Genomic DNA, 19417 nt, shown 5'->3' with positions numbered 1-19417 from the left:
GGGGACAAGAGGAAGAAAGCTAAACTGTCATACCCATCTGAACTGGATGCCAAAATCATTTAATATTTCATAGCACCTACGCAATTCCAAAGATACACACAATCCATTAATAAGACAGACGGATCTAAAATACATACTCAAGACTGAAGACTGAGTTTATTTAAATTAAGTTACACTGAATCAAAGGTGTTTGTAATTTTTCAGACCACTAGTAGGGATATTTATTTTATGAATGCGTGAAAAAAAGAGGCAGAACAGTAACTTTAGTTTTAATATTAAACATTAAACTTAGTTATTAGAGAAAAAAGAAGTTTTTCCTAAGCCAGAAACAGGTAACAGTTGCTGTTTGAATAATAAAGTAAAAACCTAAGCATAAACATGCAATGATAAAATGCATTGCTGTTCTGTGCCTCATTTATATTTTAAGAGCAAAACAGTGATCAATTTGCTTTCTGAACTCTTATAGCAGATGAGTACATCCTGACATATTTCTACACCTTTGGCTGAAAGTCCCAAATATACAAAGCATAAGAGAATGATGATGCTTCCCCCCCCCCCCCCAGTTCTATGTTATGTATTCTTTATGTATATGAAGTGTTTACTCTGCACTTCCTCTGCTTCCTCTACATTGTAAACAACCTCAAGTCCTGCACGGAGTATTGTGTTTCACACAGGAATAGGCACTAAGAGTATCCAAGTAAACTACAGACACTGATTTCAACAGAAAGTATGCAGTGCCTGCAAGAAGTGCCTCCAGGGTGCCCTGTGATCTCCTTCTTCTAAATCAGGATTTTTGCTTCCTGAATTATGCAACAAATTATATTACCAAAGCTTAAGCTTTGATAAGACAAAAACTTATTTACTTATGCATGCAATTCAGGTTTTTTTAATTAACTCCTAAAAAAAAAAATCTATGCTGAGGAATAGGCATAAAAGAATTCTAATACGAAATGAATTTGGAGATCTTTGTTTAACAGAAACACATTCAGCTTTCTCCACAGCATTTTTTTTCTCTGAAATCACTCAAAGATTTGGACTATTTAAAGTCATCTTAATTACTCAATCAAAAAATGACATACTATAATATAATATCAATAATTTTAGATAAAATTAGACTATAGTCTCAGAAAGGTCGGAATAGGCAAAAACATTTATCTTGCACACAGAACGAACATTTCAAAGTTTCCTTCTAAATGGGCTGACAGGAATCAGGTTTTAGAAGTCTGTGGAGGTTAAAGGAGCTCAAACTCTCCAAGTGACAAGGGTTTTCTGACAAGGGTGGGGTTTTTTTAAAAAAAGGATTAATGCATTAGTGCTAATTTCATGCCTGTTTTGCAGCAGCTTCCCCTCTTGCATCCCTCTACCATTAATTTACTCTCAGCTTACACTACTAAAACCAGTATCAGAATCAGGTCCTCAGTCCTTCTCTAATATCACCCTACACAAATTTATCACGCTCATAAAAGCCATGAACTTATTTGTGGTCCAACCTAGATTCCCCATAGCTGTGTGTCATAGCACTCCTGGTTCCTGGAGGTGTTGGTAATGTGCATAACCCTGACAATCCTTTGAGGCAGTCTTAAAATTCCTACTATCTTGTTACATGTCATGAAATTATGAAAATTAGTCAAAATGATAACCCAATATGTAATAACTACACAGCAATTTTCTTGCCTCTCTGAAAGTGTATAATTATTCTGCTATTGGCTCTGAAAAAAAAAAAAGAAGTATTTCTAAAATGTAAATTCACGGACTTTCAATATGCTTGACACAGCAACCATTTACTTCTCAATTAAAGGTATAATGCTATTTATAAAAATGGTATTGAGGAGGGAAAAAGGGGAAGGCAAAGCAAAGAGTGAGTGACATAAAAGTTCGATCTGAGGGCTACAAACGGTGAATATTAACAAAAATTATTCACCTGTATTTTGACGCTTTCTTAAAGTAACTATTAGATGGTTTCTCCTACCTTTCTTGACTTCAGCCATTACTTTGATTTTTTTGAAGATGAACGGACATACAGCACATTCCATTGAGAGCCTGCACAGTCGCAATTTCAGAACCACAAGTCAATTCATAATTACTGAGAATAGGACACCCACAATAAACCCTCATGTCCTAATATACCAATTGGATAAGATAGATTTCTCATGTCTGCAAGTCCTGCTGGGAAGTGGTGTTGCTGACTACACCCTTCTCCACGAATAATAAGGTAGACTACTCTAGGGTATAGCAAAATTCATCTTCTGCCTTAGATCTGCTGACTGGAAACCTTCAACATCTTTAAATAAAGATTTGAATTCCTATGTCAGGTAAAATACTGGAAGGACCAAAGCCTTCACCTGACCTCTGACAAGTTAATGCATAGTCTTGCTACTTCTCCCTGTTCATTAGGAATTTTACTCCAAGTCCCATCTATCCCAGTTTTGCAGACACATGCCTATTGTTTCAAGTGCGTCTGCAGCTTTGATTGCTGTACAAGAATTTGGATACCATATATTACAAATTGGTAATCCTACAACACTGTATTGTCTTTTTCCTATACCAGATTTAGCTCCTTGACATTGTGTTAAAGCAGACAATGGAGATCATTACTGTAAAACTATACCCAGTCATGTGCCTGGCCTGCACTGCCCTGGCACAAAATAAAGAGAAAGCCCCTCCATGAAAAAGAAGGACATTCAAATAAACCTTAACTAATGGCCTACTACTGTCAAACTGTACTACTGTTTTTAATCATGGCAAAGGAGAAAGCCAGAAAAATTCAGAGAAGATAAAGAGGCCTAGAAGCATCGGCTAGAGCCCCGGCAACGTGGCATCTCACCAGCCAGCAAACGCATACAGTGCCAGGTGTTATCACATCTGGTTTGCACTAGTAGAGATCTAGCCTTTGTGCCCACTTCTACAGATGCTAACTCTGTGGATGGCCGGAGAATAGGTTCGCAAAACTGGCGCCTCTCCTAGTTACACGATAGCTTTGGATCTCACAAAACCTCCTGCTGAAGACAGACGATCCCTTATGCTCAGAAGCTGTAAGACTTCACTGGAGAAGTCTTTTTAAAGTAAATTCATAAATCACCATCTTTTCAACCGAAGAGTACGTGTGTATATCAGCATGATCAAACACAGCACTACTCACGAAATCCAAGGGATTCTTAATTTATACCCATTTACAATCTAATTAATTTATGCTTGAAACATCCTAGTGCTACTGTGGTATCACAGCAACCACACAAAGAAAAATACACACAATTCTTCAAATTCAGTTCCATGCACTAAAGCCATGTTGATAGGCATGTACACACTTCTCTGGGTCAGAAGTCCACAGGTACTTGTCTCAACAGGACAGGTTTAACTCAGTGCTGAACAAAGATGATGAATGCACGAAGATGAATGCACATCCATTATTCACCAGCTGGCACTTAACAGGTTGCAGGTCCTTCCTGACACTCCACCTGCGCACAGGGAATGGAATCACTCTGCTCATTTTTAATTTTTTTTAAAGCATCCCATCCTGTCCAACATTATAATTAAGAGAAAAAAACAAGACATAAAAAAAAAGAAAACAAAAAAAATAACACTAGCGGTTTCAGCACATGTTAAATGTCCCACTCCTACTAATGCTCACTGAAGACAATTTCTTCTTTCGTTGTTTCAGGTATAGAGGAGTGAACAGAATACCCTGTGCATCTCATTACATAGGCACACAAACCCAACAACATTCTTGCTTCTGTTCTTTTCGCCCCTTTCCATGGTACTTGTCCAGCCACGACAGGCCACAGAGCTATCAGGCAACCACCATACGTTTGCTTCAACCAGGGGAGCACAAAGGACACCTTACAAGACCTCTTCAGATTTGCAGGGAGCACAAACCCTCCTCTACTGTGGCTGAAATCTCAGAATCACATCCTCCAGGAAATGCTGCTTTTGACACTTCTTCGCAACAACTGTTCCACTGTAAAATTCTCCGACATAAACTGGTAAATCCTCCTTGGAGGGTATTAATACTGTATTTCGGACATCCATCAATAACATAGTTAGCACAACCGCAGTGGGCGACAGCCATCAGATCCTGGAGCAATGAGACCTTCAGCATGAAACGCTGTATCAACCCCTGCAGGCCTGGGCTACAGTAGCCGCAAGCGAGTCGCGCACAGAATACACAGCTTACGTGAGCAGGCAAGGAAGGAAAGGGAAAGGCATCCCAAAGCAAAGATGGTACATTTTAACTTGGGGTCACGGGTTAGTAAGAAACATTGCTGTCACACACGTTTCACTTCCTCCTCCCCTCAGGAAGGGAGCAGAGCCAGGGGAGAGAAGCTTGTGCCTGCTACAGCCACAACTTCTTTCTTTTTCAGAGGCAGCTCGGTACAAGAGACTGATTCAGCAGAGTTGGATACATAAAGCAAGAAATGCACAGTAAGAACTTCTGTACTTTGAGATATGCTTTCTGCAGAAAGCACAAATATTCTCTGCAGTTTATTTTACCTAGATAGAAGTACAATTTCTCAGCAAGCTCTTATCCTACTTATTGTCAGCATCCATCAATAAAATAAAATTAAAAAAAAAAAATTCTCTGCCATTCCAGCATCTCTATAAAACCTAGTGTAGAAAAGCACATTTAACCCGTTCTAAATACACAAATCCTGTTTGCAAGGTGCTCTGTGCCAGAATTAATGTTTCTATTCAAGTAGCATTTATAACCAGCGGGCATAGGATTCCTCAGTCTAAAGAAAAAAGGTCAACTTTGTGTTCAATTACTGAAGTTCACAAGAAAATTACACAACTGGAAAGTGTTTTAATGCCTGAAACAGCTTCACAGCAAAACAATTCGAGGTTTCAGCTTCTTGTGACAACTCATACCAGTGTTCTTTTGCTATCACTGCTATATAGCTTCCTACATAACTTCTCCTTTATTTGCTTTTAATTCAAGTCACAGTACTTTGTTCCCAACTCGCTGTCTCAGCACTCTTTTTCATAACTGCAAGCAAAGAACTGGAGGCCAACAGGAAGAGAAGAATATAACACCAACCACAGCAACTTACCTACTAGGTCAGGAACAAAGTACTAGGAGGCAATGAATGCTGCAGGCTGTATACATAAAATAGAAGACGATGGTAAAATAATCTGATTGAAATACTTTCTGCTTTTCCCAAGACTTTTTCTTTATTAATAGTATGCAGGACAAACCTGCCTTAAAGTAAGAAAGGTGGAAAAAAGTGCCAAATCGATTTTTAAAGCCCCTTCACACATACTGCAAATAAAAGCACTCATACAGAAATCATCCTGCATCACAACTCCTCCCTCACACCTCAGGAAGGTGACTTCAAGAAGGGAGAATACACCGGCAATATCACAACCTCCTCACCCAGCCCTATGGTACCCACCAGTGAGACACTGCTGAGCTCACGCCCTTGCCCAAAACCCAAGCGTACAAGGTAGCTGCAGTTCTGCCAGTCTACAACTTATGGTCCTGATTGTTAAAGAGCAAACAGCTCTGGTATGAACCAACCTCACACTTGAAGAACCTCCTATTTTAGGTTGCCTTTCCACAGAACAGCAGCTCCTGTGTCGGAGACCCCCGTAATAGATCAAAAATTCAATGCACACCAAACACACAGGCAAAATAGATAAAAGTTCACTCTAAAAGGTTTCAGACAAAGACCAGATTGATCTAGCTTTTTGTGCTAGCATAACCACTATACCATTTACTCTTGTCAAAGACCAGAAAAATAGCATGTGCTTACCCCAATCAAGATCAGAACTACTCTGCTAGGTGATCTGATGGAGATAAGAACCAGGAAATATTACTGTTAAAAACTACAAAGTTGTAAAGGGCAAAAAGTTTATAGGAAAAAAGGAAGTAGAAGACAGAGAGAGTGATCAGCAACTACACCCCAAAAAAGTTTCCTCAAATTGTACCTTTACTTTCACATGGAGCTGACCATCTTCTAATCTGAAAGACTCTATCACACCTACTGCCACTTAATATGAAACCATCCCTTGCAATATCAAGTAACCTCCAGAAAACCTTTTTGCAAATTAATATAGCTACTTCTGGTACGGCATTTTAAGGAGTGTTTTCCTCCTCCATCCCCAGGTTCATCAGTTTTCCTCCCAGAACATCTATCTACAGCTAAGGCAAAAGCAACACTCAGTGAGCACTGGCCATTGCAGAGGATCCAGCCAAAGTGCACACAAGTTTAAGATACGAACATTACCAATGGAAAGAAAATAGATTTCTACTGCTTGGTATTTGATAAAGGAATAGATTTTTTTAGAGGAGCTTCTTAAATGTTTATTCTCTTTTACCCATCAGATAGAGAAAATCTCAACTCAAATGCTTCTGATTTTTTACTGAGGTCTGGGTTTTCTGAGGCCTATTTCAGGGTCACCAACAAATGAACTAGCTGTACACAGAACAAAATATATGTGTTTCCCAAACATTCTCTTCCCACAGTCTGAAGTGTAGGGACAAAATGGGAAGTCCATGCCTCTCTTTAGCTTAGATAATGATTTCACTTGAATTTAAAAAAAAAATGTTTACAATTTTTTTTTTAGTAAATTAGTACACATAGTCTGCATAATCTGTCTGATAGGAAAGACAAGCATTCATATCTTAATAATGCCCTAATAAACTGCTCATTCCCTCAGCCTGGAACTGCTTATTCCGAGAAAGTATCACTAGAGGCGTCCTTCGCTCTTTTACTCCTCCTGAGGGATCCAGTTTGGCTACTGTCAGAAATAAGGCACTGGGATAAATAGACCTTTGGTCTGTTCCAGTATGGCTGCTTTGTAGTAAATCCTGCAGTGAGTCAATGGACTCCCAGCCAACAACTAACGTTACTACTTAGTTGAGAACCCACTAAGATCCAAGGGCATCACATACAGGAGGTGGTAAGGATAAAACATCAGTCCTGTTGCAGGTAGGATTGAGATTGGGAACTCTTCGATATTCGATAGCCCCATCAGACAGTCTGTTCTGAAATTCTACAGTGCTTTAGTGCAACTTGAATAAAGGGAAAGAAAAAAGAGGGACCAGCAGTTTACAAGCACCCTACACTCAGTAATGGTGATAGTAGTCAGACAGGGAGAAGGGTTAAAATTACGCAGCTGGGGAGGGGAGACAGCACTTAGATTTAATAGAATCACTTATTTCCTGCTCACTGAATCACTCTGCACGAATATGAAAGAAGCCTGGAAGCAAAGCACTCCTCCAATGGCAAAGTTTCTCAGTCAGGAAAATGTTTAGATTTGGCGACTAATACAGGCCACTGGAACTAATACAGGCCAGTTTGGTACCGAAATACATGTTTGCATATCTTCACATTGAGGTCCCAAAAATAAGCAGCTTATGGGAAACTATGATTTGTTTAAACACTATTAAAAAGGTAAAAAAATTAAAGATGAGATAAAAGTTTAGTATTAAATGATTTGTGTGCTTTAAAATAGCAAACTTGTACATTGAATAAAGCATAAATGAGATTTATAGTAGGAGTAGAGCAAATTACTTTCACACTTCTGTAACTCATCAGCTTAAAGAGCGTACAACTCCCAGCCAAAGGTTTCTAACACAATCTATTTCAGTGAAAAGAACTGAAACTGTGTTTGTTTTCCTTGTAATTGCTATTTACAATGTGTTTAGTTGCCTGAGGGGAAAAAAGACAATTACCAAGAAGGTTCTAAATATACTTTTAAACACTATGGACCTAAAATCTCAGACAATAAACTGAATCTTAATTATTGTCCATAGACTTGGACATGTGTCCTCAAGTAGTTAAGCTCAGTGTGTTACAGTCCACTGTTCCTCATGATTTTTCATGCATCATCACTGCCGAGATGGGGCAAACCATTCGGTGACCTTGCAAAAGCAGCAATGGTTTCATGTGTAGGCGAAATGCCCCAGCAGAGGCAAAAAAAAAAAAAAAAACCCCAAACATTTTTATTAAGCTTTTCCTCAGTGAAGTTTGTACATGTTCGTGAATTACTTACAAAGTAAAACATAAAAGACTTAAGAATTGCCTAGGGCTTCAACATACTTCAGTGCTTAGCATGTTCTGGAAATTTTGCTGCCCAGGTAGAAGCAGAGGGCAAGTGGAAAAGAAAAAAAATTTGGGTGTTTACCCTGGCATTCCCACAGCCCTTTCTCTCACCACTCGCCAGCCATCAAAGTTAAGTATAAAAAGGGATGTATGCACTGAGTGTGCAGAAATCCAGCTTTATTGTTGGATGAGCAGGGCAGTAAATGAAGTTAGGTATTTAAAAAAAAAAATCTAGTTCCTTATTTCTTCTGACATCTATTTTTAAAAGATGTCCAAGTATAAATGGTTCCCTGTAAAATTTTCCTTTAAACTTGTCCGAGAAAAGGCATGCATTATTTGAGGATGCAAGCCCCAAGCTTTCACATATTGCAGCATACTTCAGCTTTACCTGCTTGACAGGACAATTGTCTTGGCTTAGGAGACCCTGAAAACATAATTTGTCTTATTTTTCTATGAGTCACTGCTAGATACCACTACTCTGTAGTTACAATATACTTTTGCCAAGTATATGCAAATAGGACTATTAAAACTGGCACCATATACAAAAGAAAGTGCTGATACTGAGCAACTGCAGCTCTTAGACAGGAGATAGCAGAAAGTTCTGGCGCTTCTGCAGAACTGCAAACAATCCCTGTACTTTAGAATCATTAAAGGAGATATTTTATCTACTTCAAATTGAATTCTCTGCAATCCGATGCTTGTTTAACAGCTTTGGCAATAAAAAGTGAACTGGGAGTACCAGCCTCCATGCATGCAGCCAGGCCACAAGTTATCAAACTGGCAACCATATTGGCAGTCCTCAACATACTTGACTTTATTGCCTCTATATATATATATGTTTGGCAATAAAATATATATATAGGGGGGGTGTATATATATACACACACTAGCATATAATACATCCACAGCCACCAAAAATCACCTGTCTCAGTCAGAAAACTGGCTTATCCATTCTTCACCACACCAGGACCAGACTCTCCTCAGAGGCATAAAGACCAGAGACTTCAGCTGACCATTTCTAACACCAGACTCTGCATTAGCTGGGTAGATGTGGCTGGTAATGAACAACTACTTTTTCCTGCTTCTCTGCTGTACAGTATGTAGGCACTATACCACAGGTGAGGGGGAAGGGAAGAGTAAAGCCTAAGCCAGGAAATCACCTTTCCTCTTGAGCACCTCACCTCCAAGTATGCTGTTCAGAGGCAAGATATGATGTTTGAAGAAAAAAGTAGCAGTGAGCCTGCTTTGCCTCTGAGTGCTCTTTGTACAACACATTTTTGGAATAAGTCCTATTTTTGTTTGGTTGGCTTTCCTGGTTATTCTGAATCAGACTTTTTCCGAGAATACTGCAGCAGCTTAAAAGCAATCCCAAGCAAAACAGTCTCTCATTGGTTTCTTCTTGGGAGTTTTACATTTTGGTTAGTTTTCCTTTCACCTGACCTCAGGAGACCTTCTCAGGCCTACACACACAGATACATAAGACAGCCTCTGAGGAAACTTTGTAGTCAAGCACCAAGACTAATAAAAGCACTATTCATCCAGCTAATATATGGAGTTTTTACTGATGAGTCAACCTATCCAGTAAAACTAGAGACATATTTTTGTCAATTTATACAACTCAGCAATAAGTAAAATGACTGTATACGCATTCTAATGCGGAGGTGCAAGTCAGAGCACCGGAGCTAACAATTAAAAGTAATATGCAAGAACGAAGTTGGGGCTAAGAACTTAACCAAAGCTTCATGTACTAGGTGTCATTTATCATTTACCTGTGACTTTACCCATTTTTCATTTTCGCAGCAAATCCGGGGCCTGTCACGCCAATGAAGTATTTTACTATCTGAATTTTGCATCTTTATCAGAGCTGTGCAAACACTTACTTACTCAGCTTTTTTTTTTTGGCCAGATTAATTTAGTATGTTTAGAAAGCTTTATCAAGCTGAAATACCATTCTTAAGCAAATTAGAGATATGATAAAAACGTTTTGCTATGCTACAGCATCACTTAGAAGCTGACTGCTTTTGCTGATGAGGAGCACGGGGCAAACGGCTTGAATGTTACAGCAGCAAGTGGAATAATGGTGATAAAATGCCTTTTCCACCTGCCAGGCTTGCCCGCAGGAAACAAGGGTGGGGGCACCCATGGAAAAGAAGGCTGGAAAAGCGGGAGGGTACCGGGAAAGCACAAGCACGGCAGCGGGAACTCGCATCAGAGCGGCGTAACTTTTAGCAGCATCCTCCCCAGGCTGCTGCTGCTGCTTCTCCTCTTCTCTGGAAGATACAGAGGGGATGGCGCCGCTGCCCACGGCGCGCTCAGCGCCCCGGAGCCGAGGCTGGTGGGGCGGGGGCCGGCACGGCGCTCAGTGCCGCCCGCGGGGACCCCCGCCGCCCCGAAGGAAGAGGAAGCGCCGTCCGGCCCACAGGAAGTACCGCTGCCCTGCGCCCGCCGCCCCACCGCCGTCCCCGGCCCGGCGGCCGCGGCGCGGGGCGGGGGCCGGGCGCTCCGCAGGCGCGGCGCTGCGCCGCGACAGGTGGCGGCCAGAGGCCGCCCGGCGGCCCCCCCCGCCCCCCCCGCCTCGGGCCCGGCTCCGGCTCCACAGGCAGCGCCCAGCCGCGACAGGTTTCTCCGTCCCCCGCGGACGGGCGGGGGACCGGGGTGAGGGAGGGGGCTCCCACCCTCGGCGCCCAGCGACCCGGGCCGCCGCGGCGCACCTGCCCCGCCCGCCCCTACCTTGTTGAGGTGGGGGTCGCGGAGCACCTCGTAGCCCCTCTTCATGGTGACCTGCAGGGGCCGGCCGGCCTCCCGGCTCTCGGGTGCCTTCCCTGCTTGCATGGCGCGGCGAGGCTCACTGCCGTCAGGTCGCTGCGGGAGCGGAGGCAAAGCGGCGGCTCCTCCTGCTGAGGTGACCGCCCGGCGGGGTGGGATGATCCTGCCGGGAGGGAGGGGGCAGAGCCGCTGCAAGGCGCCACCGCCGGGAGGGGGGTCACCGGGGCGCCGCCGCTGAGTCACCGGCAGCTCCGCGCACCCCCGGCGTGCGGGCGGGCGCCCAGGTGCGAGGGGGGGGAAGCGAAGCGCGGGGGGCGAACGGGGGTGCGGGCCTGCAGCCCTCCCCGCGCCCGGAGTCCCCGGCGGTGCGGCTAGGCCCGGCCCGGCGTTGGCAAGGGGTTCAGACCGCCCTGCCTGTTACCGCCTCAGAGAGCCCCTCCAGATGGCTCCGTGCCCGTCAGAAACAAGCTGGCCTGCAGTCACCTGCCGAGGGGAGATCGCACCAGCGCTTCTCCCTCCTCGCACTGCGTTATATACAGGACCTGGCGTTACCCAGCGCGGGGAACACAACTGCTTCACGCTGACAAGCGTCACGTTGTGATACAGCTCATGGACCTGCGGGCCCGGGCGCAGGCGCTCGGGTGGGACCCCGTGCCCGAGCCGAATCCCGTGGACTCGGCCGCAGGTAGAAGCGGGGCCTGCGTGCCTTAATAACAGCCAAGTTTCACTTTCATTCCATTATTAAATTATGAAGTCCAGCATTTCCTGAAGGGGATGGGCTGCATAGCTTTGTACAGTCAGGAGCAGCATGTGTTTGATGTAATTAGCTTTGGGTTGGGGGGGGAGCAGTGGGCTGGTTTCAGCTGTGCTTTTTGGGGTCACGCCTGCTTGGGGTGGAGAGTATTAGGGCAGAGCAGGTGTTCTGCTCATTTGTACCACTATCCCTGACACTTGTTTGCATACAATCCGTTGTCTACTGTATGACTGTGGCTTTATTCCTCAAAATTCATATATGTAAGCAGAAATAATTTCCATACGGATGCTGTAACCCTGCTAGAGAAATTGCACAGCTTTAGATGTGTGGCTATGAAAATACTCAAGGATAGAGGGGTTTGCTATCTGTTGCCAAGCAGCAAGAAACAGATCAAAATTTTGTAGCTCTTTTAAACGCATGTCTTTACATTTAATCTGTAAGCCTTGTATCCCTTCTACTACCTCATATTTTATATAAAAAAAGGCTCCCACAGAATCTGTCTTTTCCTGAATTTCCTGTTAAGTAGCTCCAAAAAGTTCCTTTGGGGTTAGTTAACAAAGGAAAGTTGGAAGGGTTCCAAGTCTATATTTCTGAAAACTTGATTAGCAAGTCAGCAGAAAATTCAGTAAATAAACCTCTCCCTCACTCTGCCATCTCAGAAAGAATTGTGGGAAGCAGTATTAATAAAAAGTTTTGAACCTGGAGTCTTTGTGACTAATTATTCAGCCTTCCGTGGATTTGTCTGGGTAGTTGAATATCTACCTACCCAAGTCCTGAATTTTACCTTCACCAGGTAGCAGGGATATCAGGCTGGCATTTCAGGTCTTTGTTAATCATAATAAAAATTAAAAGCAACGTAGAAACATCCTTTTTCCTTTCTTTGTGGGTACCCTGAGACTATTCTGATAGGATGTTAACCTAAATGTGGTATTTTTGTCCAAGAGCGAGCAATGTGTACTGATGTAATTTTTATCTTAGTGTTGCAATGCTGTCTATAAAAAAAACCCTCTTTGATTTATGCCAAAAGTCACTGCAACCACTATGAGTACCTGTTCTGAGGTCTGACCCCTGCTAAGGACTTGTCCTGACTGCCCTCGCCCCGGTTATAAAAGGTATGTACTGAAACAGTTAATTCAGGTGAAGTCCATTTGGATATATTTTTTTTTTAATGTAATCAGACTTCAGAAACAGTTTACTACTGTGTTTTAAGTACAAATGTAGTCCTTCTGGTCTTCCTAAAAACAGAATTTATTTCTATTTGTTATTTTCAAACACTAATAAAAAACAAAATCGGAACTGTCGGTTAGGATAAATGTGTCCCTGAGTTGTAAGAATGGCAACAGACCTTCTCAGCTCAAAAGAAAAAACAAAGAAACAAGAAAAAGTGATGTCTCGTGTCACCTGTGTAAGTCTTGAGGCCTGGGACATTTTAGCATTAGGTGGGATTAGTAGGGATTTACTTGCCCGAGTCTGCTGCTAGTGATTGCTTTCCTTGCTAGTGTTTATAACCTCCTGCAAATTTTGCCATGCAGTTGTATCACCTTTGCAGAGTATCTTTGAGCAAGATGAATTTTAGAGTGACTCTTAAGTGACCATATGCAGGACCTCGCGCTATTTGAACCGCAAAACCACTCCAAAGTGGGTCAAAGGAATAATGTTCAGCACTTACATCTGCAGTCAGAGGTGGTTATTCCAAAAGAGGACTGCATTGCACAATAAAGCTGTAGTTACAAGAACATAAATAAAGCCTTTGTAAGTGGCGGAGTTATTTTGTTATGGCTGCATTATGTGATACAGGTATTTTTGCAAATGTTAGCCCACATTCAAATAAATGATTAGTGAGTGCCAAGCTTTGTTAAGCTGTTTCTGACAGAAAATACAGTGTTTTTTCCCTCCTGGCAGGCACCTAATTCTGTTTCTGTATGGTACACTTTTAAGACCCCTACTCAAGATTTTTCTTAAATACCTGTACTTAGGGTTTCTTCCCACCCTCCCATACTCTGTAGTTTAATGAATTAATTTTAAACTTACTGGTAACTTCTTGTGACTCTCAGATCTCCTCAGATGTACTATGGGTATATGAAAAGCTCTACTTGAAATAGTCCTGGAAAAAAAGACTAGAAGGAACATTGGTCATCTGGTGTACCTTCATATCTCAACCTATTGTTAAAAAGCTCCAGTAAATCAGACTTCACAACCTGCTTTGGCAAGTCAACGGTAAGGAGAGAAAAAGCTTCCTTGTTGCTGAAGAAGTTAATCAAGATGACTGACTCAGTTTAAATATTTAAGAATGGAAGTGTCCCTGTGTCAGGCTGGGACTGATGAGAGGATTTGGACTCACTTGAACGATTGTTGGAAACACTGTGGGGTCTGGGATCTCCATATCCTGCAGTCCTCCTGTGGCACTGGGGAGAGGTTTCCTTCAGGGCTACCGGTTTGGAAGAAAAGAAAGGGAACTCCTACATCTTCATGAGAGTATCACATGAACTACTTTTTTAGGGTGGTACTTGTATTTCATGTCTGACTTACCCCATCAAGATCTGTAGTCAATCTGTTACCAACTGGCGGTAACTTGGGTGCTCCCTATGGGTCACAGTATTCCAGCAGAGACCTCGCCAGCCCTGAATCAACTGTGAGCTTTACTTCACATGTTTTACCGATGGCAATTCCCTTTATATTTCTCAGCTCAATATTTGCTTCTTTTGCAATAGTGCAACGCTGTTAACTCATGCTGGGTTTGCGATCTGATATAACCCCGTGTCCTTTCCTGCGGAGATGCAGGTTGAATGAGTTGGCAAGTCAAAGTTGGCAGAGACACGAGGTTAGCTTTAAAAAAGGTGAATTGTTTAATGATTTAAAAATAGAACTGAAGCATTTCTGAGGTCTCTATTATGTTAACATTTTACAGTAGTGTTAGCAATTCAGACTTGCGCTTTATAATTTGAAAACTGAATTAATTTTTTGATCATTGGGAAGCATATTTTTAGTTAAGCTGAAGGAGAAGCAAAAATTGAACAGCACAAACAGTAAAAGGTTATTCTTTAATTTTAATTTTTATAATATAAAACTGTTGTTTGTAACACAAAGGTGGATTTTTTTTTTTAATTTTACTTTTACTTTACTTTTACTTTTTTTTTAATTTTACTACTGCAGGATAATGCCTTCCTGAAGTTACGAGAGGAATCTAATGGTAGTTTTGAAATGCCCAAAGTGCCAGCACCCCGAGGGCACCGCCAGCCCTGCCTGTCCCTCCCCGCTCCAGGGCTCCCCCAACCCTGCCCATGGCCCAGGGCTCCATTTCAGGCCCCTGGGGCCCTCGAGCCCTGCGCCCCAGCAATGCCGCAGCAGTGCTGGTCCCCAGCTCAACTGCAGCCATGTCGGTGCCTGGCCGTGGGCCCCGCTGGCCTGGACCCTGACCACCTGCGGGCTGACTTCCCAGCCTGGCCTCAGCCAGCCTCGTCACTATGGACTCACTCGGCGATCACGGGGCTGTGTGTGACCCCATTACCTTCACCGGGCCTGACCCTGGTCACGTTCCTAGCTTGACCTCAGGCCAGCCTCAGCACTGCAGCAGACCTGGATGGGGGGCTGCCCCCAGCCTGCCCTCCGCCTTCACTGGGGGTGGTGGGACAGGCCCTGGCTGGCGAGACCCTGCCGTGGTGGCCCACATGGGGAGTCCCAAGGCCCCCGGCCCGCACTGCGCCCTGGCATGGCAGAGAGTTACTGAGAAGGCAGAGGCAGGCTCTTGTCACAGATGAGAAATGCCATGCCAAGAGTAGCAAGGTGCACCTGGAGAATGTCCAGTCGGGCTTAAGCACGACGTTTTCCACCAGAAGGGTGGTGAGCGTCGGAGCAGGCTGCCTAGAGAGGTCAAGGAGTTTCATGCCTGGAGATTTTCAAAACTTCACAAGACAAGGCCCTGAGCAGCCCAGTCTGGCTTTGAAGTTCAACTTGTTTTGAACGGGAGATTGGGATAGAAGAACTTCAGACATCCGTGCCAGCCTGGATGGTTATGTGATTCTGTGGGTAGTACACTGCTGAGAATGACAAATTCTCTGAACATGCAGGCATTTCTACAGGAATTTCATCACAGCCACAAAAGACTGTTCCTCCTTGTGAATTCACCAACTTTCTGTGATGTCGCTCCTTTTTCTACTTACGCATATATCTGTTTGGCCAGTGGGATTTTTACCCAGAACTGTCTTCGTACCCCTCACACTGCACCCTTTTCTTGCAAGGGTTTTATCCTGCATGCCTTAAATCTAATTAAACTGTTTGACTTCAACAGCTGGTGGTAAATATCTTAGGACTCCACAATTTTGGAATCTGATGCCAGACTCATAGAAATACTAAAATTATTTTTGTATAACATATACATAAAATACATATAAATATAATAAAACAGTAAAAATGCCTGTTGCAATTTTTATTAGTTGACATTGCATAGTCCAGCCGTTACAGGAAAAAAGATGTACCTGACCAACACATGTTGTTGGATGTGTTGAAGCACCGTGAGAGAATATCCACACGTACATGGTATCATTAAAAACTTCCATCAGCTCTCTAGACAGCTGTAAATTAGGGAGAAACACGTAGAAGTAATTGCATGCCTATATAGCCATTTGTGCTGCACAGTATGCCTGGGGTAGAAGGAGAATTTAATTCTCCCACATCCCAGTGTTACTGTTTTGACTTACAGATCATGTCCTTCTTATTATGGTAAATCTAGCACAAGGCAAATAAAATATATATGCTACAGTGCAGCATGTTCCCAGAAGATGTTCTGGCCCAATTTATGATTCAAGGAGATTAAATAATGTTCAAAGTAAGCATCCAAACTTTTTTCAGTATTTGTCCAAATAGTGCAGAGTTTCCTAAGAATTTTTCCATTTCTAAAAAAAAAAAAAAATTTCAAACTGTAGAGGCCTAACTATTCACTGCTTTAGTTGTCACTTAATCACACAAGAACAGATCTACTGTGAGCAATAATAGATTTGAAAAGGTGATCAAAATGCTTCTATTTTGAATATACAGACACTCTGGAGTGACTTAAATGACCTACATAAAGGCGTGGAAAATCACATTCCTTCTCTTCAAACTCTACAAAACACTTGAAGCAAATCTTCCTTGAAATATCCTTTTTAAATTAATTTCCTGAATTGGCTGGTGATGAGGAATGTAAAATATTTCTAGATTCCCAAGTCTGCTTATCTGAAAGATGTGAAATCTTGATAGTGCTATCTTTTCATCACTAATGCAATTTCATTTAACACTACACATAGTTTTAGAAATTTAGATGTGCACACGTATTTCTATCTCAGATATTTTGGAGATAATATGTGGAAGAATGTTTCAGATTACTAGAGTTAAAATTTTTTAGACTGTTTGGTTAAGTGTCCTGGAACAAATTTTTCTTGGCTTCATTTTAGTTGCACTAACAATGAATTCGGAGCTGAAGATTATTCAATGCCAAAATGAAATTACTATGACTTTATGGTATGATTTGTATTTTAATACTGGGAGTTCACTGTCTTGCTAGGAATAACAGGATTTAGAAAAAGGCCCCAAACAGCATTTTTACCTAAATTACTGTATCAGATGCATGTTCCAGCAATGAGTGGTAACTCTGCGAGACTCCTTCCACTTTATAAAAATGGGGTGAATTCTTTAGCTCTGCCAATTACAGACATAATTCCAAACAACTTCAGCACCTTTAGGATTATTTTGGAATAGTGTTAGCGAGTGCACTTCCATTGTTTGCTTCCATGGTTATGTCTAGCACAGTAATTTTAATGGTTTAGCAACTGGCAAAGCATGCTCAGAATTTTTCCTTTTTTAACTATTTCCTCTCCTGTACAAGGGCAGATGATTTGGAGAGCCTGTGAAGGGCTTTTTCTTTTCCACATGCTAATTACCATAAATATTTTGGAGATTGTCCCACAAATTCCGGTTTGTTTTGCAAATCATTAGCAATGTTAAAAACAAACCTCTGACAAAATGTTGGCAGAAGATCAAGCACAATTCCTAGTTCATCAGAAACCCTTCCTTATGCAAAGGAAGCTGTGTGGGGTCTGTTACATGCAGTTCACTTGCCAAAGCACAGGAGGCTTAGCATATGAGATTCCAGTCGTGCTTAGTTTTTTTTATGTACAAATCATTTAGACAAGACCAATTAAAAGTTAAAATCAGTTAAATCAGCAGGGAAGAAGAATGAGGCAAGAGTTTTTGAGATAATGACTTGTTATCGCTCTGCTTTAACAGGAGTTTGTAGACTAGGTACAAGGAATCACAGGCATCGATGGCTATGATGCCTGATTTGTAAATACCTGTAAAAGGCCTAGACAGCTTCAGCATGAGTACAAAACATAAAGGAAAAATAATATTGTTTATCATTTTAGAAAGCTTAGCACCTAAAAGAGAACACTTGAGTAAGGGCTCATGAGTAGTCCCCAGAGATGATTCTTTTCAGTTCGCACTTCACTAGAGCATAAGGAGGAGCATTTCTCTCCAACCACTTTTGAGGTCATTCTCAACCTCGTGATTACTCAGGTAGTAGCAGTCAATGTCCCATGAATTTATTCACTGATAGATCTGTTCACCTTGTCATCCAAAGAGCCATTCTATACAGCTCTATCCAGGCCCTCAGAGGTCTGAATACTATAGCTTTTATTCAATGGTTATACATACCCTGAATTCTTACTATGGAGCTAACAAGTGCCTACCACAGATAAACAAAGCTGTGTTCCTACACAAATAACAATAACTTGCCATACAAAAAATCCAAAAGGGTGACGTATTTGAATATTTTGAAGATGAACTAACCTTTTGAGTTTTGACAATATTTTCCAAATAGCATTATGTCCTTTTACAATGTTAAGATTAATTCTTCCCAAAATTAATTTGTAAAAATGTCTAATATTATTTTCTGTCATACTAAAGAAAGGAAATAACAGAGACTTTGTTTAAGCAGCAGATTTTCTGTTTCAAAGTGGTCATGCACAAGATAATTCACCATTACTGTGGATTTTCAGTTACAGGACAATGATGACAGAGTTTCAGAAATAATGTCGTGTTGTTGCCTGTGCATAGCAATTAGTTAGTGGCCTAGTTCAGATGAGAGTTTCAGTGTTTTATAAAATGTCCAAAGAATAGCTGTCCCAGTTAACATAATTAACTGCAAGGGACGGTTGAAGGGCACAGTTTATTTATTTCAGGAAACGTTACTCAAAAATTAAATAAATTTGGCCTATAAACAAGCTCTACAAAGAAATATGAGTAAATGGGAAATTCTAGGTAGAGTACTTGGAGTGGACTGATAAAAACATCGCTATACAGCACTAGATATCTTACCTGGCAAATAGTCAGATGTCTTCTTGCTGAAGTTTGTGAGCTGTTGTATTGATTCATACTTGTAAGAAGCTAGAAGAGATTTCCTGAAGAAAAACTTTACTCAAAATGTGTTTAAGAGTGTTTATGTAAAATAAAATAAAAAAATTAAAAATCCCTAAAATGTTTTAATCGTATCAGGAGAGAACAGTATGTCTAAATAAAGCTACATACGACTACTTGTTACTCTATCCTACCATTACTGCTTGTAGAGTCCTCATAACTCTTTAAGGAATGTTCACACCATGGATTTCCCACATGTCATTACCCAAAACCTCTAAATCTCCATTAAAAACAGAATGTTATTTACTTTCCGCAAATCCCAGCTCTCTATAGCCCATGCAGTCTGTGCTGCAACATGTCTCAAAAGGAAGGCACTGCTAGGGGAAAGAGAACAGCAGAGGTACTGCTGAAACAGAGTACCTTTAGGAGTACCTTTTAAGCTCCCACATCATTATATGCCAACATG

The 19417-nt window shown here is 41.8% G+C and overlaps 1 protein-coding gene across 1 annotated transcript in view; it reads right to left on the bottom strand.

The window, feature by feature from the left end:
• The window catches only part of ME1 (malic enzyme 1), a 189318-nt gene extending 178444 nt beyond the window's left edge, over positions 1 to 10874 (bottom strand). Inside the window, exon 1 of the mRNA XM_059831294.1 lies at positions 10773 to 10874. Coding sequence (XP_059687277.1) covers positions 10773 to 10874 — 102 coding nt within the window. The remainder of the gene's footprint in view (positions 1 to 10772) is intronic.
• Positions 10875 to 19417: the final 8543 nt, after the last annotated feature.

The sequence above is a fragment of the Gavia stellata genome, chromosome 2 (genome assembly GCF_030936135.1).
Source record: "Gavia stellata isolate bGavSte3 chromosome 2, bGavSte3.hap2, whole genome shotgun sequence".
Lineage (NCBI taxonomy): Eukaryota > Metazoa > Chordata > Aves > Gaviiformes > Gaviidae > Gavia > Gavia stellata.
Note: the sequence above shows the minus strand (reverse complement) of the source record. Positions and strands in the feature narration are given on the sequence as shown.